The sequence below is a fragment of the Electrophorus electricus genome, chromosome 19 (assembly GCF_013358815.1).
Source record: "Electrophorus electricus isolate fEleEle1 chromosome 19, fEleEle1.pri, whole genome shotgun sequence".
Taxonomy (NCBI): Eukaryota; Metazoa; Chordata; class Actinopteri; order Gymnotiformes; family Gymnotidae; genus Electrophorus; species Electrophorus electricus.
Genome location: NC_049553.1, coordinates 865,450 through 890,171, shown reverse-complemented (window position 1 = coordinate 890,171; position 24,722 = coordinate 865,450). Strand labels below are relative to the sequence as shown.

Sequence of the window (24,722 nt, the reverse complement as noted above, 5' to 3'; positions counted from 1 at the left end):
TGCTGTTTTCGCTTTTCTGTTTCCAGTGCATGTAGACCCAGCTCATCACTGAGCTCCTAAAACGCAGCACTGTGCACAAGCTAGTGCTTCCTGTGGCACCGAGCCTAAAAGCTTCAGAGTGGACTGACACAAAATGGAATTGAATTGTCGGTGTGGTGGGAGTAACCTCCACGAGCCATTATAAAACAGCATATGAGCCTCGCCTTCTCGTTACGAAGGCAGGAAGACGGATAAGGGTCCTTGACAAGGTGTTCAGAAGGCCTGGCTCCCAGCTCACGCCGGCCCTAGCCTGACCTCTACTAGTGGGTTGGGTGCACTTCCCCATTTTGACGTGAAGGGTGCACTATAGATTTCCTTGCACACGTTGTGAAATTCTTCCTGCTCAAGTAGCTGTGAGGCCCTCAGCACTCACTGTCTGGCAATAATACCAGCCTTGAAGCGCAGCTGGGATTCAAACGCACCTTTCACCAGTTTGATGAAAGTTCTTCCTGAGAACAGGTTTATGGTTTAGTGCTGGGAGCAGTAATGTAGTCTCAGCGTATCCCGGTGTAGTCTCACATTGAGGTTACATATCTGGAGACAGCTGTTGGAGAATTTGCTAGGGACACACCAATCTGATACACTGACACAGTAGAACTGTCTCCAACTGCGATTGCCTGAGGATCACGTTCCGTCAGCTCACCGTTGCTGCCTGTGAATATGTACACTCAATCACACCAAACGTGCTACAGCTGATGCACAACACGCACGTACGTTCTGCACCTGCGGAAAAGTGGCTAAAATGCAGGGTCCTAGTGTCCCCTCTAATGTGAACGAATTAAGGCATTTGTAATTTAAGAAAATGTTCTCTGTAATTCTCTGTAAGTGCTAACAGCTGTAACTTGGTACACAGTAACTACACGATCACACCTTTCCTCTTGCATGTAGTCTTAGTCAACCCCTTTGTGTCATGCACAGACGCTGAAAAGGTTGATTTCCTCAAAGAGTGAAGCATAATTTGCTAAAGAAGAGCACATTCCGCCGTGCCGTTTATACGGCACGACTTTTGACTTCTGTTTTCAGATGATGGATCCCACATCCACATACGTGGTGGCTGGGTTCTGAAACCAGTGGGAGCGCAGCTCTGTTCTTAAAGGCTTGCTGATTCACAGGAACCGGTCCCCGCCAGAGCCCCGGCTCTGAGCCAAGTGCTCCAGCGCTTCATGCGGGCAGAGCTCAAAGCAGAGTCGCTATTTGAAACCGAACGAGAGATTGAAACCAAGGATTTGAAGTGGTTTAGACTAATTTTGTACATCAAATGCACCACCAGCAGAATGTTACAATGTTAACGTAAGCCTGCACCACAGGTTCAATGCTAACTTTTAGCTAGCTAAAGTGCTGGATAACAAATTGGCTATTTTTGTGTAAAAGCATCTTGAGCATTTAAAAAAAAAATTCTGTCTTACTATTTTATAATTAAATTAATTAACAGGCAACAATGCTTAGAAGTTCTTTGTAGATGTATCTGGATAATGTGTTGGGCCACTGGGTAGGGGTTCTTTATTTAGCAACGATTTGGCAAGGTCAAAGGGCAGTCAGAAGACGCCTTTTTTTTCAACGCATGTAAACCTCTTTGCAACCGTTACGTTTCTGTCCATATTTCTACTGGTTGTGACTGTGTGTCTCCCAAAACGGTGAGCATGGCTGAAATGCTGAACAACTGCACTAACCAAACTTGATCAGCGTCTTCAGAAGTGCACGCTCATCATGAGAGAATCTTTTGCCTGTGTTGAGATTTCAGGAGTTTTCTGGAATGTAGAAACTGACTCTACAACGATGTTGAGACTCATTTGATTCTGGTTTGGAATGCAAACCGGTGAACGCTGACCCGCCCTTCCGTGAGCTCCTTGGTGACTTTTTTTTTACCCCTTCCCCTGGGTCAGAGTTGAGGGTACTTACTGTTCTTGCTTCCATAATTTGACGTTGAGGGTTGTGTGGCGCTAGCATAGCTCTTTTTTCCAGGTAGTGGAGGACCTGAAGCGGAGGTGCGTGTGCGCCTGTGCTGTGCTTCTTGGCCACTCCTTTGGCACGCTGTTTCTGCCATGTCACTGTGAGAGAGGCTGACTAGCCGCCTTCCCTGCAGGATCTTTATAAAGAGCAGCCCTTTGAACCCTCCCCAGAAGCGCTGGTCTGCTGCGTTGAAGCAGGGGCAGGTGTACCTTCACCTGCTCCGACTCAAACGGTGTCCCCTGTAAAGTGGCGCATCGCCAAACGAGAGTTCTGTGGAATGATGGAACCGATCCAGGAACAACACCCCAGGCTAAGCCAGCCTTGCCTTCCTTTAGGTGCAGTTCATTTTTAGGTTATCATGCATTTCAGAAAGAGGGTGCTGTTATTTAGTTATTTATCTATTTATTTATTGAACTAAACATCGGATCTAGACTTTGGGCTGAACCAAGTAACCTCTCGGAGTAACCATATCCGCATCACTCTGACTTTATTATAGCTTTATTATATTTGATTAGCCTTAAGCTTACATCATCAGATGCTACTGGAGCAAACTGTGTAAATTAAATGATATGAATAGAGAAATCTCTTCATAATCGGACCGTTCCCCGGTAAAATGCATAAATTAAGGTTCTTGTTGTATAATCTATAAAATGATATAACCTAATGAAACATGAATTAATGTCACCAATATAATATTTGTAATGGGTATATATGGATCATCAGATAACGTCTTATGTATTTCTTAATTCCTCCTGAAACTGAAATGAACTGCATCCTGGCATTCTTTCCTTCACAAACACTCTTCACTAACTGCTTTGTGGGGTTTTTTTTTGTTTTGTTTTCTTTCTTGAAGATAGTCGTCATATTTTTTAGCAGCCAAACTCCCACGATTCCCTTGCTCTTCTTTACTTCTGTGTGATCACAGCTGTGATACTGTAGGCACCATATGTCTGTAACCCACGGTAAGATGGGCATGTGGCGACGTTTATCCTTACAAGACCCCGCCTCCTCGCAAAAGCCTGCTGGCATTTGGCCTCTCTGTGCCCCTGTGTCGGACGTACTTCGCAATTTGCTGTGGGATTGCTTTTCTCATGTCAGTTCTGCTTGGCTGTCTTGGTTATTAGATGCAACCAGTTACAAATGACTAGCAGAACGTAAAGGTGCGCACAATGGTGTGGCAGACATTCGAAGCGTTGGACATGCTTACACGGATCGAAGCCCTGCGCGTGGTGCCGTGGTAACACAAGCCCGACCTTGGCTACTTCAGCCTTCCTGTGTGACCACCTTTTAGACCTCGCCTACCCGTCTTTCCGACCTGTGGCACTTAGTTGATCTGTAGTTCTCTGTGCTACTTTCCATTTAATGATATTTTTCTTTGTGTATGCAGTTAACAGGAACTACATGTAAAGTAAATATTTGCCATTGCTGTCAAAACACTTCCTGACCAGAGCCTGTCCTGACCCTGAACTTGTTTCACATCTTTGCCTTAAAAGTACACAGAGAGAGAGAGACACTTCTGTTAGTAAACCAAATTAGAGGCTCACAAAGAGTGACAGATGGTCCTCTGATCGAATGAGCCTAAAGCCGAAGAATATTTAAAAGCTCCATCTTGCGAGCATCATTTAAATATGTTAAATCATTTAAATATGTTCCTCACATCACATCTTGCGCACATTGCCCTAATTTATTCTCAGACTTATATTTGCAGCACCTGCTCGGTGCAGACCTGAGGACCTCACCTCCTGCAATATCTGCATATTTACCCACATTGGGAATTATTCAAAGCTGTTTCATTCATTCGTGCAATTATCTATTAATAATGTGCACAATGAGTTACATAGAAAGTAAATGTTTTTCAAAAAATAGGCAGAGCTGTATTTGGAACTTGCACATTGACCTTCTAATATGAACGTACTAGCAGTTAACTACCTGCGTAAGGGATGTTCCCCATGTATATTTTTGTGTTCATTGCGTTTACATATACACAGTGGAGTTTTGCCTTCTGTCTCAGCATAGTGCAGAAAGTACCTTGAAGGAGTTCAAGCCTGTTAATCATCCTTTTGGTTTCTGGGTAGTCTGCTTCAGTCATTTTAAATGTAACCTACCATTCAGATTTGGTTGCTCTTAACTGCCAGTCGCTGTTTTGTTCAAAGACCTACATCTAGTAGGACCTGAAAGAACCCTCAAAGAGTGGCGTCTTGGCCATGGCAGCCCTTTGAGTAGCTCCTGCTGACTTCACACACTCGCGGGCTTGCGCTCGCGCTCTCTCTCTCTCTCTCTCTTTCGCGCACGTGCTCACTCTCTCTCTCTCTCTCTCTCTCTCTCTCTCTCTGTTTCTCTCTCACGCGCGCGCCCCCTCCCTCGCACTCTTTCTGTTTCTCTCTCTCTCTCTCTCTCTCTCTCTCTCTCACGCGCGCCCTCCCTCGCACTCTCTCTCTGTTTCTCTCGCGCACTCTCTCTCTCCCTCTCGCGCACGCCCTCTCTCCTCTGTTTCTCTCCCTCGCGCGCGCTCTCTCGCCTCTGTTTCTCTCTCTCACGCGCCCTCTCTCTCCCTCTCGCGCACGCCCTCTCTCCTCTGTTTCTCTCTCTCGCTCTCTCTCTCGCGCGCTCTCTAGCGCCCTCTCTCTCCCTCTCACGCGCGCTCTCTCGCGCCCTCTCTCTCTCTCTCTCTCTCTGTTTCTCTCTCTCGCGCGCTCTCTCTCTCCCTGTGGCGTGTCTTCCACCTCCATCTTTCTTCCTGACCCCATTTCTCATCTTTTCTCTCTTTTGTCCCTTTTGGTTTTCTCGTTGCTTTATCTTGCCTCCTCCTCTCAGGAGACAATAGGGGAGTTTACTCTGGCGCTTCTGCAGGTGGGAGGGGCCCTAGTGGGCCTCCCTGTGATTGACAGCCCAGCCTTTGTCCTCCTACAAAAAAAGTGGGAGCGGGAGAGACTGTGGGAGGGACCAGAGCAAGAGAGGGAGGGGCTAAATTCATAAGCACTCCGACTTATCCCTGCTGGCCCGAAGAGAAGAGAGACGTCCTCCAGCGTTAACGCGTCCTTGGGCGTCAGGTTTCAGCGGGCCGGCTTTAATGTTCCGCATCGCAATGAATCGATCTGTGCCTACCGCAACCTGTGCTAGATATGGCTTATAGAACATTTCTCAAACTCCCTGGACCTTTTATTCAGAGCTGTTGATACTTGTAGCCGGGTGACGCGTGCTTGCGTACTGTGATGCCTCCAATAATGAAGCCAAACACCTGGGCTAAGTGGCAGAGTAATGTGATAGCCGGTAGGAGCAGGTAGACCGCCTCTTTCTCTGCAATAGAATGGTCCAAATCTGCATTTGAAAAGGGGCCCTCTTAGGGCCGTTGCCTAACAAAATATAAAGCCGAGCTTTTGTTGTCTCGGCCTTTCCGCCGTCTTTGTGCCTGAGCGCGTGGGGTTTGGCGTGTGAACGGCAGAACTTGCTGAGTTGTGAGTTTGACTTTCGCCGATCCATTTTAATGCGGCACGTGACCAGTTGGCAATTGCCAGTCTGACCGATGAGGGAATGTATTGCACACGAGCACGCGCTGTACCCTGTGGTCAAGCCCACAGCGTCTCCTCTGTGTCCCGATATACAGCAGAGTACGCCTATAGAGGAGAAAGCCGTAATATTTAATGAAGAAACGGTTCATTTAAGCGACGCTAACACATTACGCGGGAACGCATCGTTAGAGGTTGCTCCTGTCTTGAGCTGGGACTGGTTCACAGCTCACCTGTTTAGTTTTGCTAGCAAACAAAGAAGACGAAAACAAAGAATAAATCAGCTAAAAGAGAAATGGACTATGCCATGTTCACCTTCCATGCTTCGGCTCGGTCCGTTTCGTGCGCGTAAACACTGAGATGACGGCAAAGCTGTGCTGGGGGTATGGTGTTCAGTCAGGAAGCCTGCCTCCGCTGTTTTGGTCTCGTCACTCGAATTTATCAAGCCCGTTGGCAAACTCTCTGAGCTCAGACTGCTTCTAGATTCATTTTACTAAACCCATCCAAACATGCAAACGAGTGCATTATGTTGCACCCCGGCGCATGAGGGTGATGTTAGCCTGGCTGTGTCATTTTCATTTGAGAGACGCCACGAGATAGGCAAAAACATTTGAGATGATTTGAGATGGTTTTGAGATGATTTGAGATGACACGTGGACACTGCAGCCTCTGTTAGCCAAGGCTCTTCTGCCTAATTTAAACCCAGTCGTGTATGACACACACACACACACACACACATTGATCTGTCAGTTCAACTCTCTGGCCATCTGGTAGCAATTAAGGAAAATACTGAAATGGGTCCCCCTGGTCAAATTTTGCCCCTTTTCATAGACGTTGCCAATTTTGCAGTGATTCAGCGCTACTCTTTAGTTCTCTCTCTCTCTCTCTCTCTCTCTCTCTCACACTCACACACACACACACACACACACACACACACACACACACACACACACACACAGCCTACTGCAGTAAAGCCAGGACCTGCACCACTAACTGCTCTGAACTTCATTACTGCACATGACCTTCACTACCCTCGTAGCAGTGCAGGGCCTGTGTGTGTGTGTGTGTGTGTGTGCACACCCACATCCACCGTGTTTGTTTAATGTCTCGTAATGTCCAAGTTGGCAGATTTCCTCCGTGTTAAGTGTGTGTTTACGCCGCGCAAAGAGTCCCTCATCACCACACTTAGACCTGCCCTCACATGCCTGGCTTTGCCCTTAAATGCCGTATTGCGTTTTCCATGGAAACTCCCTCAGCAGAAGAAGCCAGTCCGATCACATCCCTCACCCAGGGCCAGGGCCAAAGACCCGGAGGGTCACACTTTCCAAGAAATCTATTACAGCATTTGATTTCTTCGCTGCTAAAACATAATTAGAAAGTGCTTGAAAGCCTGTTGCATATTCCACTACGCAGAAAATGTGGGGGGATTATTTAGCTGTTGTGTTTTTTCTTTTTCATTTTACCACATCTAAGTTCACCTTAAAGTCTAAGAAATGTTTGCCTCTGTATTGGGAAAAGGGGTGAACCCGTCCCGTCAGCACTAGACCAGGCTGCGCTTAAGGCCGTCCCAAACTGACGCAGTCACTGAAGATCTGACGGCAACTGTGAGCGGGTGAGCATCACCTTCTGTCAGCTCGCTTGCCCCTCGTTGCCTGTGTGTACGTACGCCCGTGAACCCCTGACCACACCTAATGCGCAACACACACACAGTTCTGCGCCTGCGCAAGCAAAAATAACTCGGAAGGAAACGGCTGCTTCCCAAAGGCTCAGTCGTCTTATAACTAGTGTACCGAGTTCTCAGCCACTCCCAAGTCGTCTTATAACTAGTGTACCGAGTTCTCAGCCACTCCCAAGTCGTCTTATAACTAGTGTACCGAGTTCTCAGCCACTCCCAAGTCGTCTTATAACTAGTGTACCGAGTTCTCAGCCACTCCCAAGTCGTCTTATAACTAGTGTACCGCGTTCTCAGCCACTCCCAAGTCGTCTTATAACTAGTGTACCGAGTTCTCAGCCACTCCCAAGTCGTCTTATAACTAGTGTACCGAGTTCTCAGCCACTCCCAAGTCGTCTTATAACTAGTGTACAGAGTTCTCAGCCACTCCCAAGTCGTCTTATAACTAGTGTACCGCGTTCTCAGCCACTCCCAAGTCGTCTTATAACTAGTGTACCGAGTTCTCAGCCACTCCCAAGTTTTCTCGAGCTCCCGCCTTTCATAAAGTAGCATGAGCTAATGTCAAGGTAATGGCAAATTTTCCTACTGTTCTCTAGACAGTTAGCACAACAAAATTACTCTCCAATCAGCAAAATATAATGTCGGCCTAGCACACTGCCTCGGTAGGTCAAGCCACAATACAATATTGTCTCATTTCAAGTCAAACTTGGACTGAACAGCCATTCATAGTTCACTTTCATGGCTGACCATTGACGACAATTACGCACGTACTGTCCGCCAAAATGGCACTGACCAGGACCAGAACACACCGTTCAGCGAAGTACAGGCCACGGTCCTCACCGACGTCCACCGTAGTCGGGGCAGTGTGTCCCTAGACGAAACCCACCTGGGTGGGTGGGATTAGTCGGTATGGTACATGGGATTGGATAGTAAACGATGTGGGTTGGGTAGATTACTTATGAGGCAGAGTATAATGGAAGCATGCATTGCAGTAGTTTGTCATAAAGAAAGTGTGTGTGTGTGTGTGTGTGTGTATAAAGGAGTAGCCAGTAGGAGAGTGTATGGTTCCTGGCTTGCCAGCTGCTTTGGCTACAGCAGTGAATGGGACTCATTGTGTGTGTGTGTGTGTGTGTGTGTGTGTGTGTGTGTGTGTGTGTGTGTGTGTGTAATTGCTATCGCTGCTTAGTTTCCTCCCATAATAGACCTCCACTGGCTCTCAGGCAGAGCACAAGCTGGTCAGCAGACAGCCGTCACACACCAACGGCCATGCACAGCAAGGGGTGTGTGTGTGTGTGTGTGTGTGTGAGAGAGAGAGTGAGCGCGAGAGAGAGAGCGCGCGAGTGCCTTCCTTTTCTGTCTCTCTCTCCGTGTGTGTGTGTGTGTGTGTGTGTGTGTGTGTGTTATCCAGGGTTCCCGTTATGTTGCGGCATTCAGTAAGCATCACCTACCACTATGATGCCTCTCTTAAACTCATAGAACTGAAGGCAGAGATAACAGACCCTGCCTCACTCATACCTGGTCAAGCACTCAAAGGCTTGGTCTCTTAATGTTGCATGTTACTACTAATATGACCCTTTCCTTGCTTGAGCAATCTAATTCAAGACGTTTGTTTAATTCATGTACTTATTTAGATGTTTAAATCCAATGTGACACGCTTGCCTTCTGCAGGCTTCCTCTAATGCTGGATTCAGACTATATAGTTTTGTCTTTCACGATGGTCGCCGTCAGGTTAGGCGTTCACAACGCCATCACGTCTTGCCATGCTTTGGTCAGGAGACCGGAAGCACTGCATGTTTAACGGTGGACGATCGTTGTTCGTGTCCGTGGGTTTGTAGGGCATCGTGGAGGAGGGTCATGAACTTGTCAGTCGTAGCTACAGAAGCGTGGCGTGTGTCAGCGTGTGTAATCAGAAGGTCTTGCGGAGGAAATAAATTTTTAGGTTTTGGGAATCCTGCATTCACTGTTCTTCCATGTGACGATTTGCTCTTTCCCAGTGCTCCTAACCGGGCAAGGCACAGGAAATTTGTTACCTACAACAAAATCATGTCAAAACAGGGCTAAAATCATGTGGCCTGACCCCTGACCCTGGCATTAAAAAGCAGGTCTCAGGCCTGGAACATTCCCTTGTGGAGACACTTAAGCCCATTTTAGGGTTTTTGAGCTTGTGTACTAGGAGAAGTGAAAGTCACTGAGCTCTTCAAATCTCCCTCCCTCTCTCTCACTCTCTCTCTCTCTCTCTCTCTCTCTCACACACACACACACACACTCACTCTGGTGGTCTGGTTCTGTGGCCTCTGTTGGGGGCTGTGTTCTTCAGTACTTCTCTGTTGACCAGCACAGCGTGAGGCAGCACGAGAGACAGAGTGTATGTGGGTGGTTTTGTTGTTTTGGTTTGTTTACTTGTTTGGATTTTTTTAAACCTTGCACTAGCAGAGACGGGTCCATGTGCTGCTATCGTTCCTCTAGTGCTCAGTGCACTAATGTTACTGTGCAGAGGACGTTTTGCTCACGAGAGAGTTCCGGTCTGGTGGGAAAGAACTGTCTGGTTTCACAGAATTGCCTTCATGTACCAAGCCAGGCCTTCATTCTAATTTGTGAGGAAGTGCAAGTGTTTATGGTAATTGCATGGAGATATCAAAAAGGCCTCCCTTTGACACTTAACCACCTCTCAATGGGCTTGTTCACACAGACTTGTCCCGTGGACAAACCCCGACGTGATTCAGTCACCAAACCTGCACAATAACGCTGGTGGTTTTGGCTTTTGTTTTGTTTTGGTTTTTTGTTTAGTTTTTTTTTTGGGGGGGGGATGTTAGTTGTTCACGTATTTATATATGCATACATACAATTATTTTGTTCTAATGGAATGGAAAAATCTGTACTCTTTTGCTTATACGTCATGCATTGAGGAAGAATTTAGGCTTTTTTTTTCTCCTTGAATTCCACATTCCTGTTATCGCTGTAAACTGGCAGACTTGTTCCAGATTAGAGAATATTCAGCTGTTCTGGGAAATGGAGGAGACCGTTACTCTGTTCACACTCGCGGTAGCCCTTGTTCGGTGGTATAAACCTCTAATCCACTGAAGAAATTAAACCATGAAAACTTAGTACAAAGTGTTTACTATTTATTTCAATAGAAATGGTTGGGTCTTTGTTTGGTTTAAGCAGTACCAAGATTATGGCCGGGTTCATTTAGAGATGCCATCAGTACCATGTGCTTTATTTTTATGTCGTTGCTTTAATGCTGTTTGATGTAATTTTTTTTGCAGTCATTGGAACTTCGATATTTTCTCTCTGTTCCTTTGATGCTCTTTTGTAGCGAGATATTAAACGTTTTTGGTCCGTGCTGAAGTAGGCTACCTCTGCTTCCTGAGGCCGATACGCTGTAATAGGTTTTAGAAGTACTTTTAAAGATCTCATGGCGGTTTGCCCCGTTGAATCTTTAATTGCTGATATAATACATTTCTATTTAATATGCTTTAATAGTTTAACCACAGCTCTAGTGGCTCAAATGCCTGCTGTATGGTAACTTCCTTCTTGCATTCATTTCCAGGGAAACTGGCCATTATGTTTGAAAGGCTTTAAATTCTTTGAATCTCTCTCAGTTTTTATTGTCCTCACTGTGCGTTTGCACTGAATATTGAATATAGCCTCTCGTAAGTGCATCTTTATTGAAGTGTCATCCATTTGGGTGGTCCGAGTCTTACCAGTTGTTTGTAGGTCTGCTTTATAATTTCACAGGGGCTTTAACTTGGCCTCGACCGCGTCGGAGGCTGCAGTGGATTCCCTTGTGGAGCGTTTTGAGGAGGGATAGTTTTGTGAGTGCAGGACACTCGTCTGCCTCAGTAGTAGCAGTGCGATCTTCTGTGTGCGCTCAGGGCTGCTGATCCCCCTCGTAGTTCCTTTGTCTTTACTTTCTCTTCATGGCAGTTTGCCATTTCCACGTATTGTCAGTGAGTCTTTTTAAACGCTCCACGCTACAGTTACGTTGTCCTTTTATGCTTTTAGATCTTTGATGATCCACGTGATGTTTCATATTTGAAGCGGTATCAGGTTTTCCCCCACTGTTTTTAGCATTCATAGTCTGTCGCGTTTAGATACCTCTTCGTCCCCTCCGCGACCACGCGCACTTCGTGACGCACGCACTTTTTTTTTGTGTGTTTGACAGCCACTGAAAAGTTTGTCTCTAGTGTCGGCATGCAGTGAGGGAGTAAGTGTGTCCGAAAGAGCAAAAGTTTGTGCGTGCGCGCGCGAGCGCATTTATGTGTGGTGATCCGTGGCAGCTGGAATGCTCAGAATGCTTCTGTCCAACAAACGATCTCTTTGAAATCGTGGGGCCCCTATTGCGTCTGCGCGCGCATACACAGGCGCGCGCGACACACTCGACGTCACTCTCTTCCTGCCGCTGCCTAAAGCACCGTTGAGCAGCGGCAGCAGCTCCTCGGCCTCTGCTGGCCAGCAGTCTGCGGACGTCTGGTGAAGCCAGGCCCCTGGTCTGAGCCGCAATAGCGGTTTTGTGCAGTCGTTGAAGTGCTGGCCCTCCTCGGCCACGAATGGGTGACTGATTTGTAGTGCTGCATTTGATCAGTCTAGTGCAGTGCATATTGGCATGCATATGCATGCATATATATATATATATATATATATATATATATATATATATATATATATATATATATATATACACACACACACACATACACACACACACACACACACACACACACACACACACACATCCTCTGGCTATAGTAGAGTATTAAGTGTGTGTGTGTGTGTGTGTATTTTTCAGCCTTTCTTCCGGCTCTCCAACCTACGGAAGCTGGGTCTTAGCGACAATGAGATTCAGAGACTGCCCCCCGAGGTGGCCAACTTCATGCAGCTTGTGGAGCTGGACATCTCCAGAAATGGTACGTACGCACGCTCGCGCGGGGTCCTGTGGGGGTGAAGGTAAATGGAATGTGCTGGACCACAGGACGCTGCTCTGCACAGCGCATGATCAGAGCAGCTTTGGGAGAGTCCAACAGTTCTTAATAATGACTCTTAAGTCTGGCCCCAAGAGTCATTGCTCCAAGAGTCCTTGGCACTGTGCAGAACGCAGGTGTGCAGCAGGTCAGCGGGAACGTGACGCGGGAGGCCATGGGAACAGTCGGATCCCAGTGTGCTGCTCGGCACGCACAGCTGTGGGAAGCGTGGCTGCCCTCCGCAAGGCTGTCCTATATGTCCATGTTACGGGTTATACACGTGCGCACACAGATTCAACTCATTGTTCAATTGTCTCTAAAATTCAGTGAATGTTTCTGGTTTGGGGTGTGCAGTTAAGTGCGTATCAAGCATTTCTGTTTAGAAACATAGCACTACAGATTGAGCTCAGAGTTTTCGCCGTGTTTCCATACTGCTGAGTGAAACGATCAGATCACAGTTAATTGCGCTTCGTTACGTGTTCTGTGTGATTTGCCTCTTGCTGTTCTGTCAGTTGTGTAGGAACCTGAAAATGTGCTGGCTTAGCTAGGACACCCCTTTGGGTCTGGTATTGCTGACTTTCTCTCTCTCTCAGATATTCCCGAGATCCCTGAGAGCATTAAGTTCTGTAAGGCGCTGGAGATAGCAGACTTCAGTGGCAACCCCCTCTCCAGGTTAGTGAGTTGCTGGCACCCCAGATTCCACCGGTCCGTTGGGCTGTTTCCAGTGTCGTATTTGCGAGGGACCTGGGGGACGGTACACTGGGGCAGTGTTCCCTCTGTAAGAAAAGGAGAGTCATCACCATAGAAGAAAAATGCTTTTTTTTGTGTGTATTTTATTACAGATTGGTTTTCCATTGATATTCCTCTCTCCCTCTCTCTCTCTCCCTCTCCCTCTCTCTCTCCCTCTCTCTCTCTCTCTCTCTCTCTCTCAGATTGCCTGATTGTTTTACACAGCTCAGAGCACTAGCTCACCTTGCACTCAACGATGTGTCACTACAGTCTCTACCAAATGACATAGGAAAGTGAGTGTGTACACACACACACACACACACACACACACACACACACACACACACCAGAGCACGTTTAACCAGGCATTAGACTACAGTACACAGTGTCTGCTTTGCTCAGCTTTAAATTAAATCTACATCCCGAGGCTCTTCAACATTTACACACACACACACACACACACCAGGTTAGGTTTTGGCACTCGGCCATATGCATGCAGATGGAGGAGCCCATCACGCTTCCAAAAGCCCGCCATCTGACTGGTGTTCTTCTGCACACTCCTCTCACATCCCCCCTGTTCTCTCTACGCTAGCTTGGCTAACCTGGTAACTCTGGAGCTGCGGGAGAATCTACTGAAGTCTTTACCCAAGTACGTCCACGTCCCTTATACCTTGTGTGGTTCGTTGTTTGGGATTTGCGGTTCTGTGAAGCGCTGCACAGATGTTTCTGTGGAGTGCACTTAATTGTGAGACCTGGTATGGACGTAAAGAAAGGAAAAATTCATGGTAAGTGAAGGGGATTGATGCTGAAGGCATGCGCACGTGTGTGTGTGTGTGTGTGTGTGTGTGTGTGTGTGTGTGTGTGTGTGTGTGTGTGTGTGTGTGTGTGTGTGTGTGTGTGTGTGTGTGTGTGTGTGTGTGTGTGTCTCCTTCTCTGGTCCTGCAGCTCTTTGTCTTTCCTGGTGAAACTGGAACAGCTAGATCTAGGCAGCAATCAACTGGAAGTATTGGTGAGAACCAGCAACTCTCTCTCTCTCTCACACACACACACACGCACCTCACTGAGGCTGTATGCACACAGTGCCAAGCTGTGCCGTTCTCCCTCTGTCTGTCTGTCTCTCTGTGCTTCTCTTAAATCTCCTTTCATGCCGTCATGGCAACGCCCAGCACTTGTCTCAGTTGGACAGGGTAAACAATACGGGCTCTCTCAAAGGCGTCGCCCAGGCGATGATGATGATGATGATGTAATCACAAGCCACTCTCCACAGTTCCCCTGTGCATGCAGCGTACGTCTAGATCACACCTTCTCTCCATGCTCTGATAGGGCCCTCAATACTCCCCTAATGACACGCCAGCCTTTCTGCTCGAGTGTGTGTGTGTGTATACACTCACTCACTCACACACACACACATATATATATAGAGAGAGAGAGAAAGAGAGAGAGAGAGAGAGAGAGAGAGAGAGAGAGAGAAAGAGAGAGCTATTTAGACCTGCTGATTCTTGCTGCGTCAGTTACCTTGGAACCTGGCAACATGTACACTAAAAGAGAAAATATATATTTCCAGATATGAACAGCTGTAGTAGAGCAGGTGCCTGCAACACCAAGGGTCAGTTCCCCAGGAGCAAACCTACTGTCATAATAAGAAATATCCCATGTGTCTGGAAATAGTGTCTTCCACATGCTTTAAATGTAAATTTTCTGCCATTCCGAGTTATACTAGGCTGAACAATAGGCCAACACGTGAAGCGTCAACTACACGCGCTAATCAGGCTTTAGTTTACATCATCATTGGCCCTGAACAGAGTACATTTCACACTGTCAGGTCCGAGGTCCAGCAGCGAGCGATTTGCAGTCTGCCGGGCCGTCGCGAGCCGTGTGAGCGTGCCCTTCACCTCCGACGACCCCGGCAGCCTCACGCTTGTGGCGCTTGCGCAAATGTTGCAGCTCCCGCGTGCGGTTCCTCTCCGAGTCGTTCGCGCTCTTTCTGCCTTTCTAAACCATTCCTCTTCCTCGTAGCCGGACACGCTCGGGGCTCTGCCCAACCTCCGGGAGCTGTGGCTGGACAGGAACCAACTCTCCTCGCTACCTCCAGTGAGTACGCAGTGCCCCAGAGCCATGCCGTCGCCATGGGAACGCTCAGCTGAGGGCCCACCCCCTTCCACCCTCTTCTTGCAATACCTCGTTTGAAATCGACCATTAGAGCAGCTGACCTACAGTAGCAAAAATCCACTGTGTTGAATTAACGGCTACGGCGCTAACACGCCTCCAGCCGGATACAGGTCAGCGCTTTGTTCAGCAGGTGTTGATTGAACACCGTGGATTTTTGGTGCATGGGTCACGTTATCCTCAGCTCCGCGGGCGTGTCCTAAAACGGCCCTTCACTTCAACAGGAGCTGGGCAATTTGCGGCGGCTGGTGTGCCTGGACGTGTCGGAGAACCGGCTCGCCGAGCTGCCCTCGGAGATCAGCGGCCTCGTTGCCCTCACCGACCTGCTGCTCTCTCAGAACCTTCTGGAAACCGTGCCCAACAGCATCGGTGAGGCTATGAGCCGTTTGCTAACTGAATGGGGAGTAGGGTCGTGGTGTTCTGACCACCCGTGAGCCAAAACAGGAGGTTGAATTGCAAGTTAAAAGGCCGTGTACTTTCAAACTCTTCAGTGTTCTGTAAACGTCTGCAGGAAATCTGCTTGTAGTATGTGGAATGCTTTCATTTTCTAGCTGCACCGCTGCCCTCTAGTGGCCACTTGCCTGCATGAACGCAGGGTAACCTTTTTTTCCCTCACTCACTGCAGGTTAGAGTTTGAGCATGTTGGGATTTCTAGGTTGCCGTTACATTTATGTGCGTCTCCGCCACTACAGGTTCCCTGAAGCAGTTATCCATTTTTAAAGTGGACCAAAACCGCTTGGTGCATCTAACTGACTCCATCGGTGAATGCGAAAACCTGACGGAGCTGATGCTCACAGAGAACCTGCTCCAGGTGCCAGACTTTGCATCAAGCATGACTGTTTAGTTTAGAGGTAGAAAGATCTTGCGTCTGTTTTTCGTAATCGGGTTTGGGTGCAGGAGTAGCGGGACCACACCAAAAACCAAAAGCGTTGCGGTTGCAGTGGGTAGCAAACACCAACCAAAAGAATAACCATCCTCTTATCTGCCCCCACAGTCTCTCCCGCGCTCCCTGGGCAGACTGAAGAAACTCACAAACCTGAATGTGGACCGCAACCGCGTGAGCAGCGTGCCGGCCGAGCTGGGCGGCTGCGCCGGCCTCAACGTTCTCTCGCTGCGGGACAACCGCGTAGGCAGGCTCCCCGCCGAACTCGCCCGGGCCACCGAGCTGCATGTGTTGGACGTGGCTGGCAACAGGTGAGGCCCGCGGTCTAGCCGCTTTAAAGTCTCCCAGACTCTGGGCCATGAGGCTTGATCTGCCGTGATCTGTGCAGGCTGCAGAATTTGCCCTTCTCCCTGGCCAATCTGAACCTGAAGGCCATGTGGCTGGCGGAGAACCAGTCCCAGCCCATGCTCAAGTTCCAGACGGAGGACGACGAGCGCACAGGAGAGAAGGTCCTCACCTGCTACCTACTGCCTCAGCAGCCCACGCCCAGCCTGGGTGAGGCACACCTCCCACCCCCTGCCTGTTATAAGACACGGCCACTGACCAGAAACCCCATCGAAAGGAAGCACAGAGGTCACTGTCGATTGACGATGGTGCTGTGTGTGTGTGTGTGTGTGTGTGTGTGTGTGTGTGTGTAGAGAACCTGCTCCAGAGTAGCGTGGATGACAGCTGGCCAACGGACACTAATCTGAACAGAGTGTCAGTCATCCAGTTCCAGGAGGAGACCAAGCCGGAAGACGAGGATGAGGAGGCTGCTGCCGAGAGGAGGGTGAGGAAGAGCATGTGTAGCACTTTCCGCGTGCGCGTGCGTGCGTGCGTGCGTGCGTGCGGGCTCATTAGCGCTCTGGCTCGGTTTGACCCAGCAGGGCCTCCAGCGACGGGCCACACCTCACCCCAGCGAGCTCAAAGTGATGAAGAACGTGATCGAGGCGAGGAGGAACGAGCCGTACACAGCCAGGCCAGACGACGACCTGGAGTCCCCCGACGGCGAGGTGGGTGGGAATGGGGCCCCACCTAGCGCCGAGTTAGACCGAAGCAAACATCGAGCATCACTAAAGATTAGTCCGCCGCCTGAAGCGCGCGTCTACGCGTTTGGCTCTTTCCGTTTGCACTTAGTCTGTCGTTTTGTTTTTCTAGGTGACTTTACGTCCTTTACAGTTTGCCTTTTTTAATCTTTACTCTTAATGGAGCATTTTAAAGACGACGCGCGTGCGTTCCTTCCCGCCGCTCTCTGGCTCGGACATCCTCACTGTCTGCTGCAGCGTCTCCCGCGTTTCCGACTTCCATCTTCGGTGCACAGCAACGCACCCGCCATTATGGAGCTGAGCTTTAGACGTGTACATTGCATCTGGTGTGACCTTGTGTGGTTTAGCTCTTTGGCACGCATCTGCCACGTTTCAGGGAGATGTGTGCCAAAAGGCTATTTGACACACAGTGCCCTGATGATTAAGCATCAGGAGTCTTAACACGTGCTTTTCAAAAATGTTAACGTGAAAGGCCTTATTTTTTCATTGTAATGGATCACGTTATTTCGAAGCATTGTTAGCTGTTCGCGTTATTCATTCCAGACAGTGGCACGTGAGAGCAGGACAATTTCTCTTAGATGCAATTTCGATTGGCTGTTGACAGGAGAAGCGGTTGAGCGCCATGTCCAATCACAGCCACGATTCCCAGGCCTCCGACAGCACAGCCTCGGCTAATTCCAACGAGGAGAGGCGAGGGTTAAACGCTGGCGGGGAGGATCTTAACAAACAGGAACCACCACAGGAAGAGGAGGAGCTCGATGAAATGGAGGTGGAATATATCGAGGTAATCGAGAAGAATGTGCCTTGGGCTGATGTGAAAATCACGCATGTTTGGTTGTCGCCTTTGTAAGTCAGTCGTGACGTTTCGCCTTTGATCGTTAAAATGCGTTTGTTCGGCCTCTCTGACAGCCCACTGTGCACTTCGCGGAGGAGCCCATCATCCAAGGTGACGAAGAGGATGAGGAGGGCGAGAATGGTGACGAAGACGAGGGCTCCGCCCTGCCCCCGCCCGCTGCCGAGAAGCAGCGTCTTATCCGCAAGGACACGCCACACTACAAGAAACACTTCAAGATCACCAAACTGCCCAAGCCCGAGACGGTGGCTGCACTGCTTCAGGGCTTCAACGCCGAGGGCCTGTCCCCGACCGCGCGCACGCCCGAGGAAGACGAGGAGGAGGAGGAGGAGGCCGCGTCGGACAGCACCCCCTTGCTGCAGAGGGAGGACGTGGCTCAGATGAACAGCTCCGCGCTGCAGCCAGTGAAGGTAAGGCTTGGGATTACAGCCACTCAGACTCTGCTTCCACTGCTTCCAGCGTAGCAGGTGATGGGATGATTGGCGGGGGTTAGTAAAGTCGCGCTGGCGACCCTCCAAAAATCTTAAGAGCAGTGTTTACTGTGCATCCTCCGGGATGCAGCCGTGCAACCGTGTGTTCACGGTTGCATCTCCGCCAGGGGTCTGTTTCTGTCGTTAGCGTGATGTGTTTCTTCTTCCACGAGCCTTGCTCGCACGTGAGGTCACACGTGCAGGGTTGGAGGGGCCGCGCCGACACGAGACCCCTGGATTTTGAACGCCAGGCGGAAGAGTTAAACGACGAAGCCCCCTTCTTTTGCTGCGACCTGCCATTTCAGTTAGAGCCACACCTCCTCCTACCCCACGCTCTGCTTTCTCATTATCTGCATGTCTTGTTGTTGCCTAGGAAACAACTCCATCTCCTCCGCCAGATTTTTCCCAAGTGCCGTGCATGAATGTAAGAGGACAAACACGGTTCATTCCTCCTGAGTTCACATCTGCTGACGGCATTCAAAATCACACCAGTGAATTTATCCGTGATGCTTTTCCGAGCCGTTGCCTCCGGCGCTGGCTCCGCCCCCTAGCCTAACCCCGAGATTTGAGATTGGGACTGGCTCCCTGATCCCATTTACTTTGCTATAACCCTGATTACTAGTATTACCCAATTTGACATAAAATAGTTTGTCAAAGTAATATTTAAAACCTCTGCCAGTGTGTGTGGATGTATGTTTATTAATCTGAGCTGTGACTTGGCATTCAGACAGCATTCTTAAATGGGATCAGGGGTCCATGAAGTGTGTGTGTGTGTGTGTGTGTGTGTGTGTGTGTGTGTGTGTGTGTGTGTGTGTGTGTGTGTGTGTGTGTGTGTGTGTGTGTGTGTGTGTGTGCGCGTGGGAAAGGGGGTCTCCCTGGCTGAGTGGAAGACTGTTTCAGGAATGTGTGTTAAGCCCTGGGGTGTGAATGGGAGGCATGTTGGTGAGTGAGCACACTGGGTCTCATGCAAGAGCATTTGTCTTACAGTTCTCACAGTTTTGGAAAGTCTGTCCATACAATACAGCAAATGCTGATTGCACAACGCAAGGCCTGTTTGTGAGAGTTGTGAAATAACAAACTTCAGCCCAAAACTTGACATGTGCAGGTAAAAAGAGCAGTTTTCCTGTGTTCAGAGATCAGTAAACATACCACTGTAGAATTAAATAATAAAATCAATGTAGTGAAACGAACACAGTCACAGCAGAGACAAAGCTGTGGCTTTTTCAGATATCTCGCCAACGCAGTGCGGTACATGACAGGTTAATCACAGCATGCTTATACGTCAAGTTTATTTTTTATTTCGAACTTAGTTCATACAGTTTTTTTTCCTTTAGAGAAGAGCCATTCGTGACTGCAGCAGGTCTGGACAAGTTTTGTTCGTCCCTGAGAGAAACCTCTGAATGCAGGAAAGTCCTCTTAAATCGCTTGTACGAGCAATTTGAGGATGGATGTATTTGTGTGATTGTTTCTTGCGCGAGACCCATTGTGTCAGAGCTCTTTCAGCAATCTGATTCATTTTGTTCTGTGTTTGATTATTCCTGGCTGCCCTGTGAAATGGGGAAGCAGTCTTACCAAAGACACAGTGTAGACTTCCCAAATTTCTCTGGTCTGTACGGTTACACGCCTGCTTACGCTGGGTTCTCATGCTCTCACTGACATTGTAATCTTAGAGCACTGATTAAGACACTTGTATTGGACTCTAAATTTGAGTGGTTCAGATTTGTCTTTATGGCAAATCGGGTAGTAGAATCACCAGTTTGGTCTAAGAATCTTGGAGGGAACATGCTGAATGAATGCCTATATATCACACTGTTTTATTAACTTATTTATTTCTGTGAACCTGCCTATGGATTTTTAACTGATATGGGCAGTAGTATAAGATGACGTCCGCCCCCATCCGTTTAATGACCTTTCAGAACTTCACGGCCTCAACAGGGGGTTTCCACTGTGCTCTTACATGTGAGTGAGTCTGTGTGTGTCGGGTGGGGGTGTTTGTGTGGCGTGTGTGGGGTTTAATTTTCTTCTAAGTCATCGTTTTGGGGAGGGGTGCAGACAATTTGGTTTTTTGGCCTCACTAATCCGCATGCCCTCTCGCTGGTTCCTGTCCTGACAGGGGGTGTCATTTGATCAAGTCAATAATCTGCTGATTGAACCTGCTCGCATTAAGGAGGAAGAGGTCTGTACCTACACTGTCCGTTCACCTCCATCTGTCTCTACCCTTTCCCCGCTCCTACTCACTCACTATCCATCTGCCATTAGAGGGTGGAGCGGAAGACCCACCGGAAAATTCCGGGACTAATCCATAAGCCAATGGCAAAGGAGCATCTTTTCGTCCCTAACCCCTAATCTGCCCAGATGGTGGAACCCTGTGTGGAAGACAGAGATTGGGCATATTCACACCGAATAACAAAATATTGGGCTACAAAGAACACTCTTAGTTATTTAAAAAGGAGGACTGCTGTCTCTATTCTAGATCACCTTATAAGTTTGTTATAAAAAGGATACAAGGATCTAGTTAAAGATAAGATTTAATCACAAATCAGGGTTCCATTACACCTGTGGCTCATCTGTCCTCTTCTGTCTGTGTGTGTGTGTGTGTCTCTCTCTCTCTCTCTCTCTCTCTCTCTCTCTCTCTCCATGTTTGGCTCCTTGACCTTCTTTTCTTAGCAGTGTGAAAGGATTGCAAAATAAAAGTCCGTCGCCGTAAATCGCTGTGTCTTAGACTCATGTAGGTACTGTTCCTATGAAACAGAACAAGGAGGCTTCAGTACTTGCAGTTAAACTTGCTTTTTGCTTAGCTCTTAAGGTCAGTACCTTGCCAAAGGTTTGGGCCAAAAGGTGAAACACAAAAATAGTCAATTTTCAACTTAAAATTTGCATTTTTTGGAATGATCTCAGGAAGATAAATACAGTGTGTTGGTTTCAAACCAGTGTCTCTAATGATCTGCTGCTGTAGGTAGGGACACCTTTGTAATTACACACTGGAGCTTTAAAGCTACATTGTGTCGAGGATTTAATAAGTTAGTAAAAAATGAACAATAATCTTTTGCAGACAATTTTAGATATTAACAGATATTAATCTATTGAGAAATGAAATTCAGGCTTTGCAAGTTCAAAGAATGATGTGCATGGCTATTGATAAGCTGTGAATAATGAAACATCCTTTGACTGTAGCTGAAGGAGAATTTTAAGAACTGCAACTGATTTCGAGGTCTATTTTTTGCTGAAATTTGGTAGATACTACTGAGTGATCAAACAAGTAAAGGTTACTGACTTGGACATATCTTTACCGAAATCTGCAAAAATTTCGAATTTTGAGTCTTATTTGGATAGAAGTAATTATATAAAGTGCATACATATGGTTTTAGACCCTATTAAAGATTCCACATTTGGTATTTTTCAAACTCATCTTGAAATTTAAAAATAATTTCTGATCAATCTACACACAATACTCCACAATGACAAAGCAAAAATTGTTTGGTTTTTTTTTTGGGATTGTTATGTACATTTATTTAACGGTACACACCTGTCTGTTAGGTCTCACAGTTAATGATGTGTGTCAGAGTAAAAACAGCCATGAGGTCATCGGGCACAGAGGGCCGTGTACAGACGGGTAAGCAGTTCGGTTCGGGTCACTACGGATGGTATCCAGAGCGCATACGTGGAGAACCTTACACGGGGAAGCCATTCCTCACTCAAATGCAAATGAGAGTTTTCAAAAGGCACATAAATGTCTCTTAGACAATGAGATCCTCTGAATTGATGAAGCAAAGATTGATCTATTTGGCCCCAATTCCTAGCAGAGTGTATGGAGGAAACCCAGCATCGTTTTACCAAGGGGATGTTTTTCTGCAACATGACCTGGGAGAGCAGTCAGGATGATGGAAAATACAGAGCAATCCTGGGTGCTCTATATATAAAACATTTTCATGTGCCCAAGACCTCAAACTGCAGCAAAGCTTAACATTTTAAATAAGACGCTGAACTGGAGCATACTGCCGAGAAAACGGGCTTTAGGAAAACACTGAAGTAGCCCAACCAGAATCCACGCTTGAACCCAACAGAACATCTCTGGGGAGACCCTGTGGTGGTGGTCTTTGTTAAATTTTATTCTTCCAACTGGCTGAACTTGAATGATTGATTTTTCCAAGAAGGCTGGGAGACATTTCCAACAGAAAGGTGTGTGCCAATGATCATTCCCAGAAAGACTTGAGGATCTTGTTGCTGCCAAAGGTCCTGTAAAGGGTGAAGGGTCGGAATGCTTATGTGAAGGGATTTCTTTTCAGTTTGTTTTGTAACTATTAAAACATTCCATAAACCTGTTTTGCTTTGTCACTGTGTGCGTGTTGATGAAAAAATAAGGATTCTGAATCAGCGATACAAAATGTGGAAAGCCTAAAAGGGTCTGCAAAATCGTAGGAGTGAAAAATCCAGATCTAGGAGGTGCTGCAGTTAAGACTTGCGTTTTATGGGATGGTCAGTCATCAGTTCAGAAGAAACTTGGGTCCTGACTACAAACAATGAAGGTAGACTGTGGAGACTAATGCATCGTTACATCGTTCCCAGCGTAAAAGGAGATTAATCCCGGCTTCGTTTGTCTTGGACCTGTTACACAAACACAAAGGAAGGCGCTTGTGAACCTTCTCTAAAGAACTGTGGCAGGCCTTCGCTGATCCAGAGCCCTCGGCCATCCTCCACTGCGCGTCTTCGTTCTTTCGCACATCCTCCACACCCATCCCTGTCCAGCTCCACTTTGCATGGCTTGCTTATGTAGAATTGTAAGTGTCTGATCCAAGCTGACCCTCCAACACCCCTACCCCCATCGTCGTCCTCTAAAGTCAGCGGTGATGCTACTCTTGTAAAGAGTCCATTTCACCACTCACTAATGCATGTAGTACACAAATGGCCATATCGGTATATGTGCTGTGCGTAAAATTTGAAAGTGGTACGTTTAGTTTTTTGGGGGGGTTTTTATGTTCAGGTATGTTCATTCGATTTAATTGTCTCACAATGAATGTCGATCCAAAAGGGTAAATAGTAGAATAATTGCATTGTGATTTGCTCCAGCTGGTCACAGTGTCGAGTGATGGAATCAATACACAGACCTCAACATAAAATAGTCGACTTAAATATGGAAACATTTACCAGATATTTTTGGCCTGTGCTTTTGTCTGCATTAATTCGATCGGTATGAGTTTAGAGACTCAACGTCCTTTCCCAACAGGCATGGCTTCCTTTCCTTGATTCTTTAAATCTTTGGATCCTTCAAAGTTTACTTTGCAGAACATTTGGTGATGGACTGTGCACTGCTTTCATGTCCCACCCCGTGGTGTTCTCTGCAGACCTCTTGCTCTGATTACATTCATATGTAAAGTTACAGATGACTTGCACATCCTGTAAACCAGCTCCCCAGTATCCTGACCTAGCATGGTCCGCGGGCTCTCTGGCTGTATTTTGTCCAAATGGGAGACGGTTGTGGCTGCGGCCCAGCTGGGTCACAGGGGCCTGCCTTCAGTCCCGAGCCGAGCGACTACAAACATGGGAACAGAAATTTGGGTTTAGTTGTCACATTAAAATGAGGAAAGGAAACCATTTTACGTGTTGGTTTGGACTGGCTCTCCTCACACTGAGACTCGAAATGAAGGATGCGTGAAAAAAAATACATTACCCACAGTTCATAGTTACCTCCTGCTTTCCATTATAAACAACAAAACCTGAATATAAAAGTCTCAGTCGCGCCAAACGGTTACCGGAAGAAACCGTTTGCTCAGAAACTTGTCATGGAGGTGAACGCAGCACTGTGTGTGCGTGTGTGCGTGTGTGTGTGTGTGTGTGCGTGCGTGCGTGCGTGCGTGTGTGTGTGTGTGCGCGCACTCTTTACTCTATTCTTAGCTTGTTCTGACTATCCTGCGTCAAACCGGAGGACTAGGGATCAGCATAGCCGGGGGTAAAGGATCCACTCCATACAAGGGAGATGATGAGGTAAATTCATCACCCTTTTATCATTTTAAAGGCTTCTTAAGTAATAGACCTGGAGCTCCTCACACTTATCTGGCTGGCTGAATGGTCTGTGTGTGCGTTTCCTCTATAGGGTATCTTTATCTCCAGAGTGTCTGAGGAGGGCCCAGCGGCACGTGCTGGGGTCAAAGTGGGAGACAAACTGCTTGAGGTAAATCTGTGCGCCACAGGCTTTCGCAACATTTCCATCAGCGTTTTCCAGGTCCTCTGAGGCTGTACGGGAATGGTAACATCGACGTGCTGTCGGCGCAGGTGAACGGCGTGGGCCTGCAGGGCGCCGAGCACCACGCGGCCGTCGAGGCCCTGCGGAGCTCGGGGGCGGCTGTGACCATGGTGGTGCTGCGCGAACGCATGGTGGAGCCGGAGAACCCCATCACTACTACACCCCTC

The 24,722-nt window shown here is 47.8% G+C and overlaps 1 protein-coding gene across 25 annotated transcripts in view; it reads left to right on the top strand.

Annotated features, from left to right (window-relative positions):
• scrib (scribble planar cell polarity protein) overlaps positions 1-24,722 on the top strand; it is a 64,815-nt gene that overhangs the window by 15,284 nt on the left and 24,809 nt on the right. For 18 of the 25 annotated variants that reach the window (XM_035519792.1, XM_035519783.1, XM_035519787.1 and 15 more), the window contains exons 2-20: positions 11,957-12,074; positions 12,722-12,800; positions 13,061-13,150; positions 13,450-13,506; positions 13,803-13,866; positions 14,874-14,948; positions 15,248-15,392; positions 15,716-15,834; positions 16,018-16,217; positions 16,295-16,461; positions 16,605-16,735; positions 16,830-16,958; positions 17,596-17,775; positions 17,901-18,254; positions 18,688-18,738; positions 20,428-20,490; positions 24,207-24,296; positions 24,406-24,483; positions 24,585-24,722. The exon at positions 24,585-24,722 is cut by the window's right edge and continues 192 nt beyond it. In XM_035519792.1, coding sequence (XP_035375685.1) covers positions 11,957-12,074; positions 12,722-12,800; positions 13,061-13,150; positions 13,450-13,506; positions 13,803-13,866; positions 14,874-14,948; positions 15,248-15,392; positions 15,716-15,834; positions 16,018-16,217; positions 16,295-16,461; positions 16,605-16,735; positions 16,830-16,958; positions 17,596-17,775; positions 17,901-18,254; positions 18,688-18,738; positions 20,428-20,490; positions 24,207-24,296; positions 24,406-24,483; positions 24,585-24,722 — 2,328 coding nt within the window. The remainder of the gene's footprint in view (positions 1-11,956; positions 12,075-12,721; positions 12,801-13,060; positions 13,151-13,449; positions 13,507-13,802; positions 13,867-14,873; positions 14,949-15,247; positions 15,393-15,715; positions 15,835-16,017; positions 16,218-16,294; positions 16,462-16,604; positions 16,736-16,829; positions 16,959-17,595; positions 17,776-17,900; positions 18,255-18,687; positions 18,739-20,427; positions 20,491-24,206; positions 24,297-24,405; positions 24,484-24,584) is intronic. The other 7 variants (XM_035519802.1, XM_035519799.1, XM_035519798.1 and 4 more) reach the window with 4 other exon arrangements.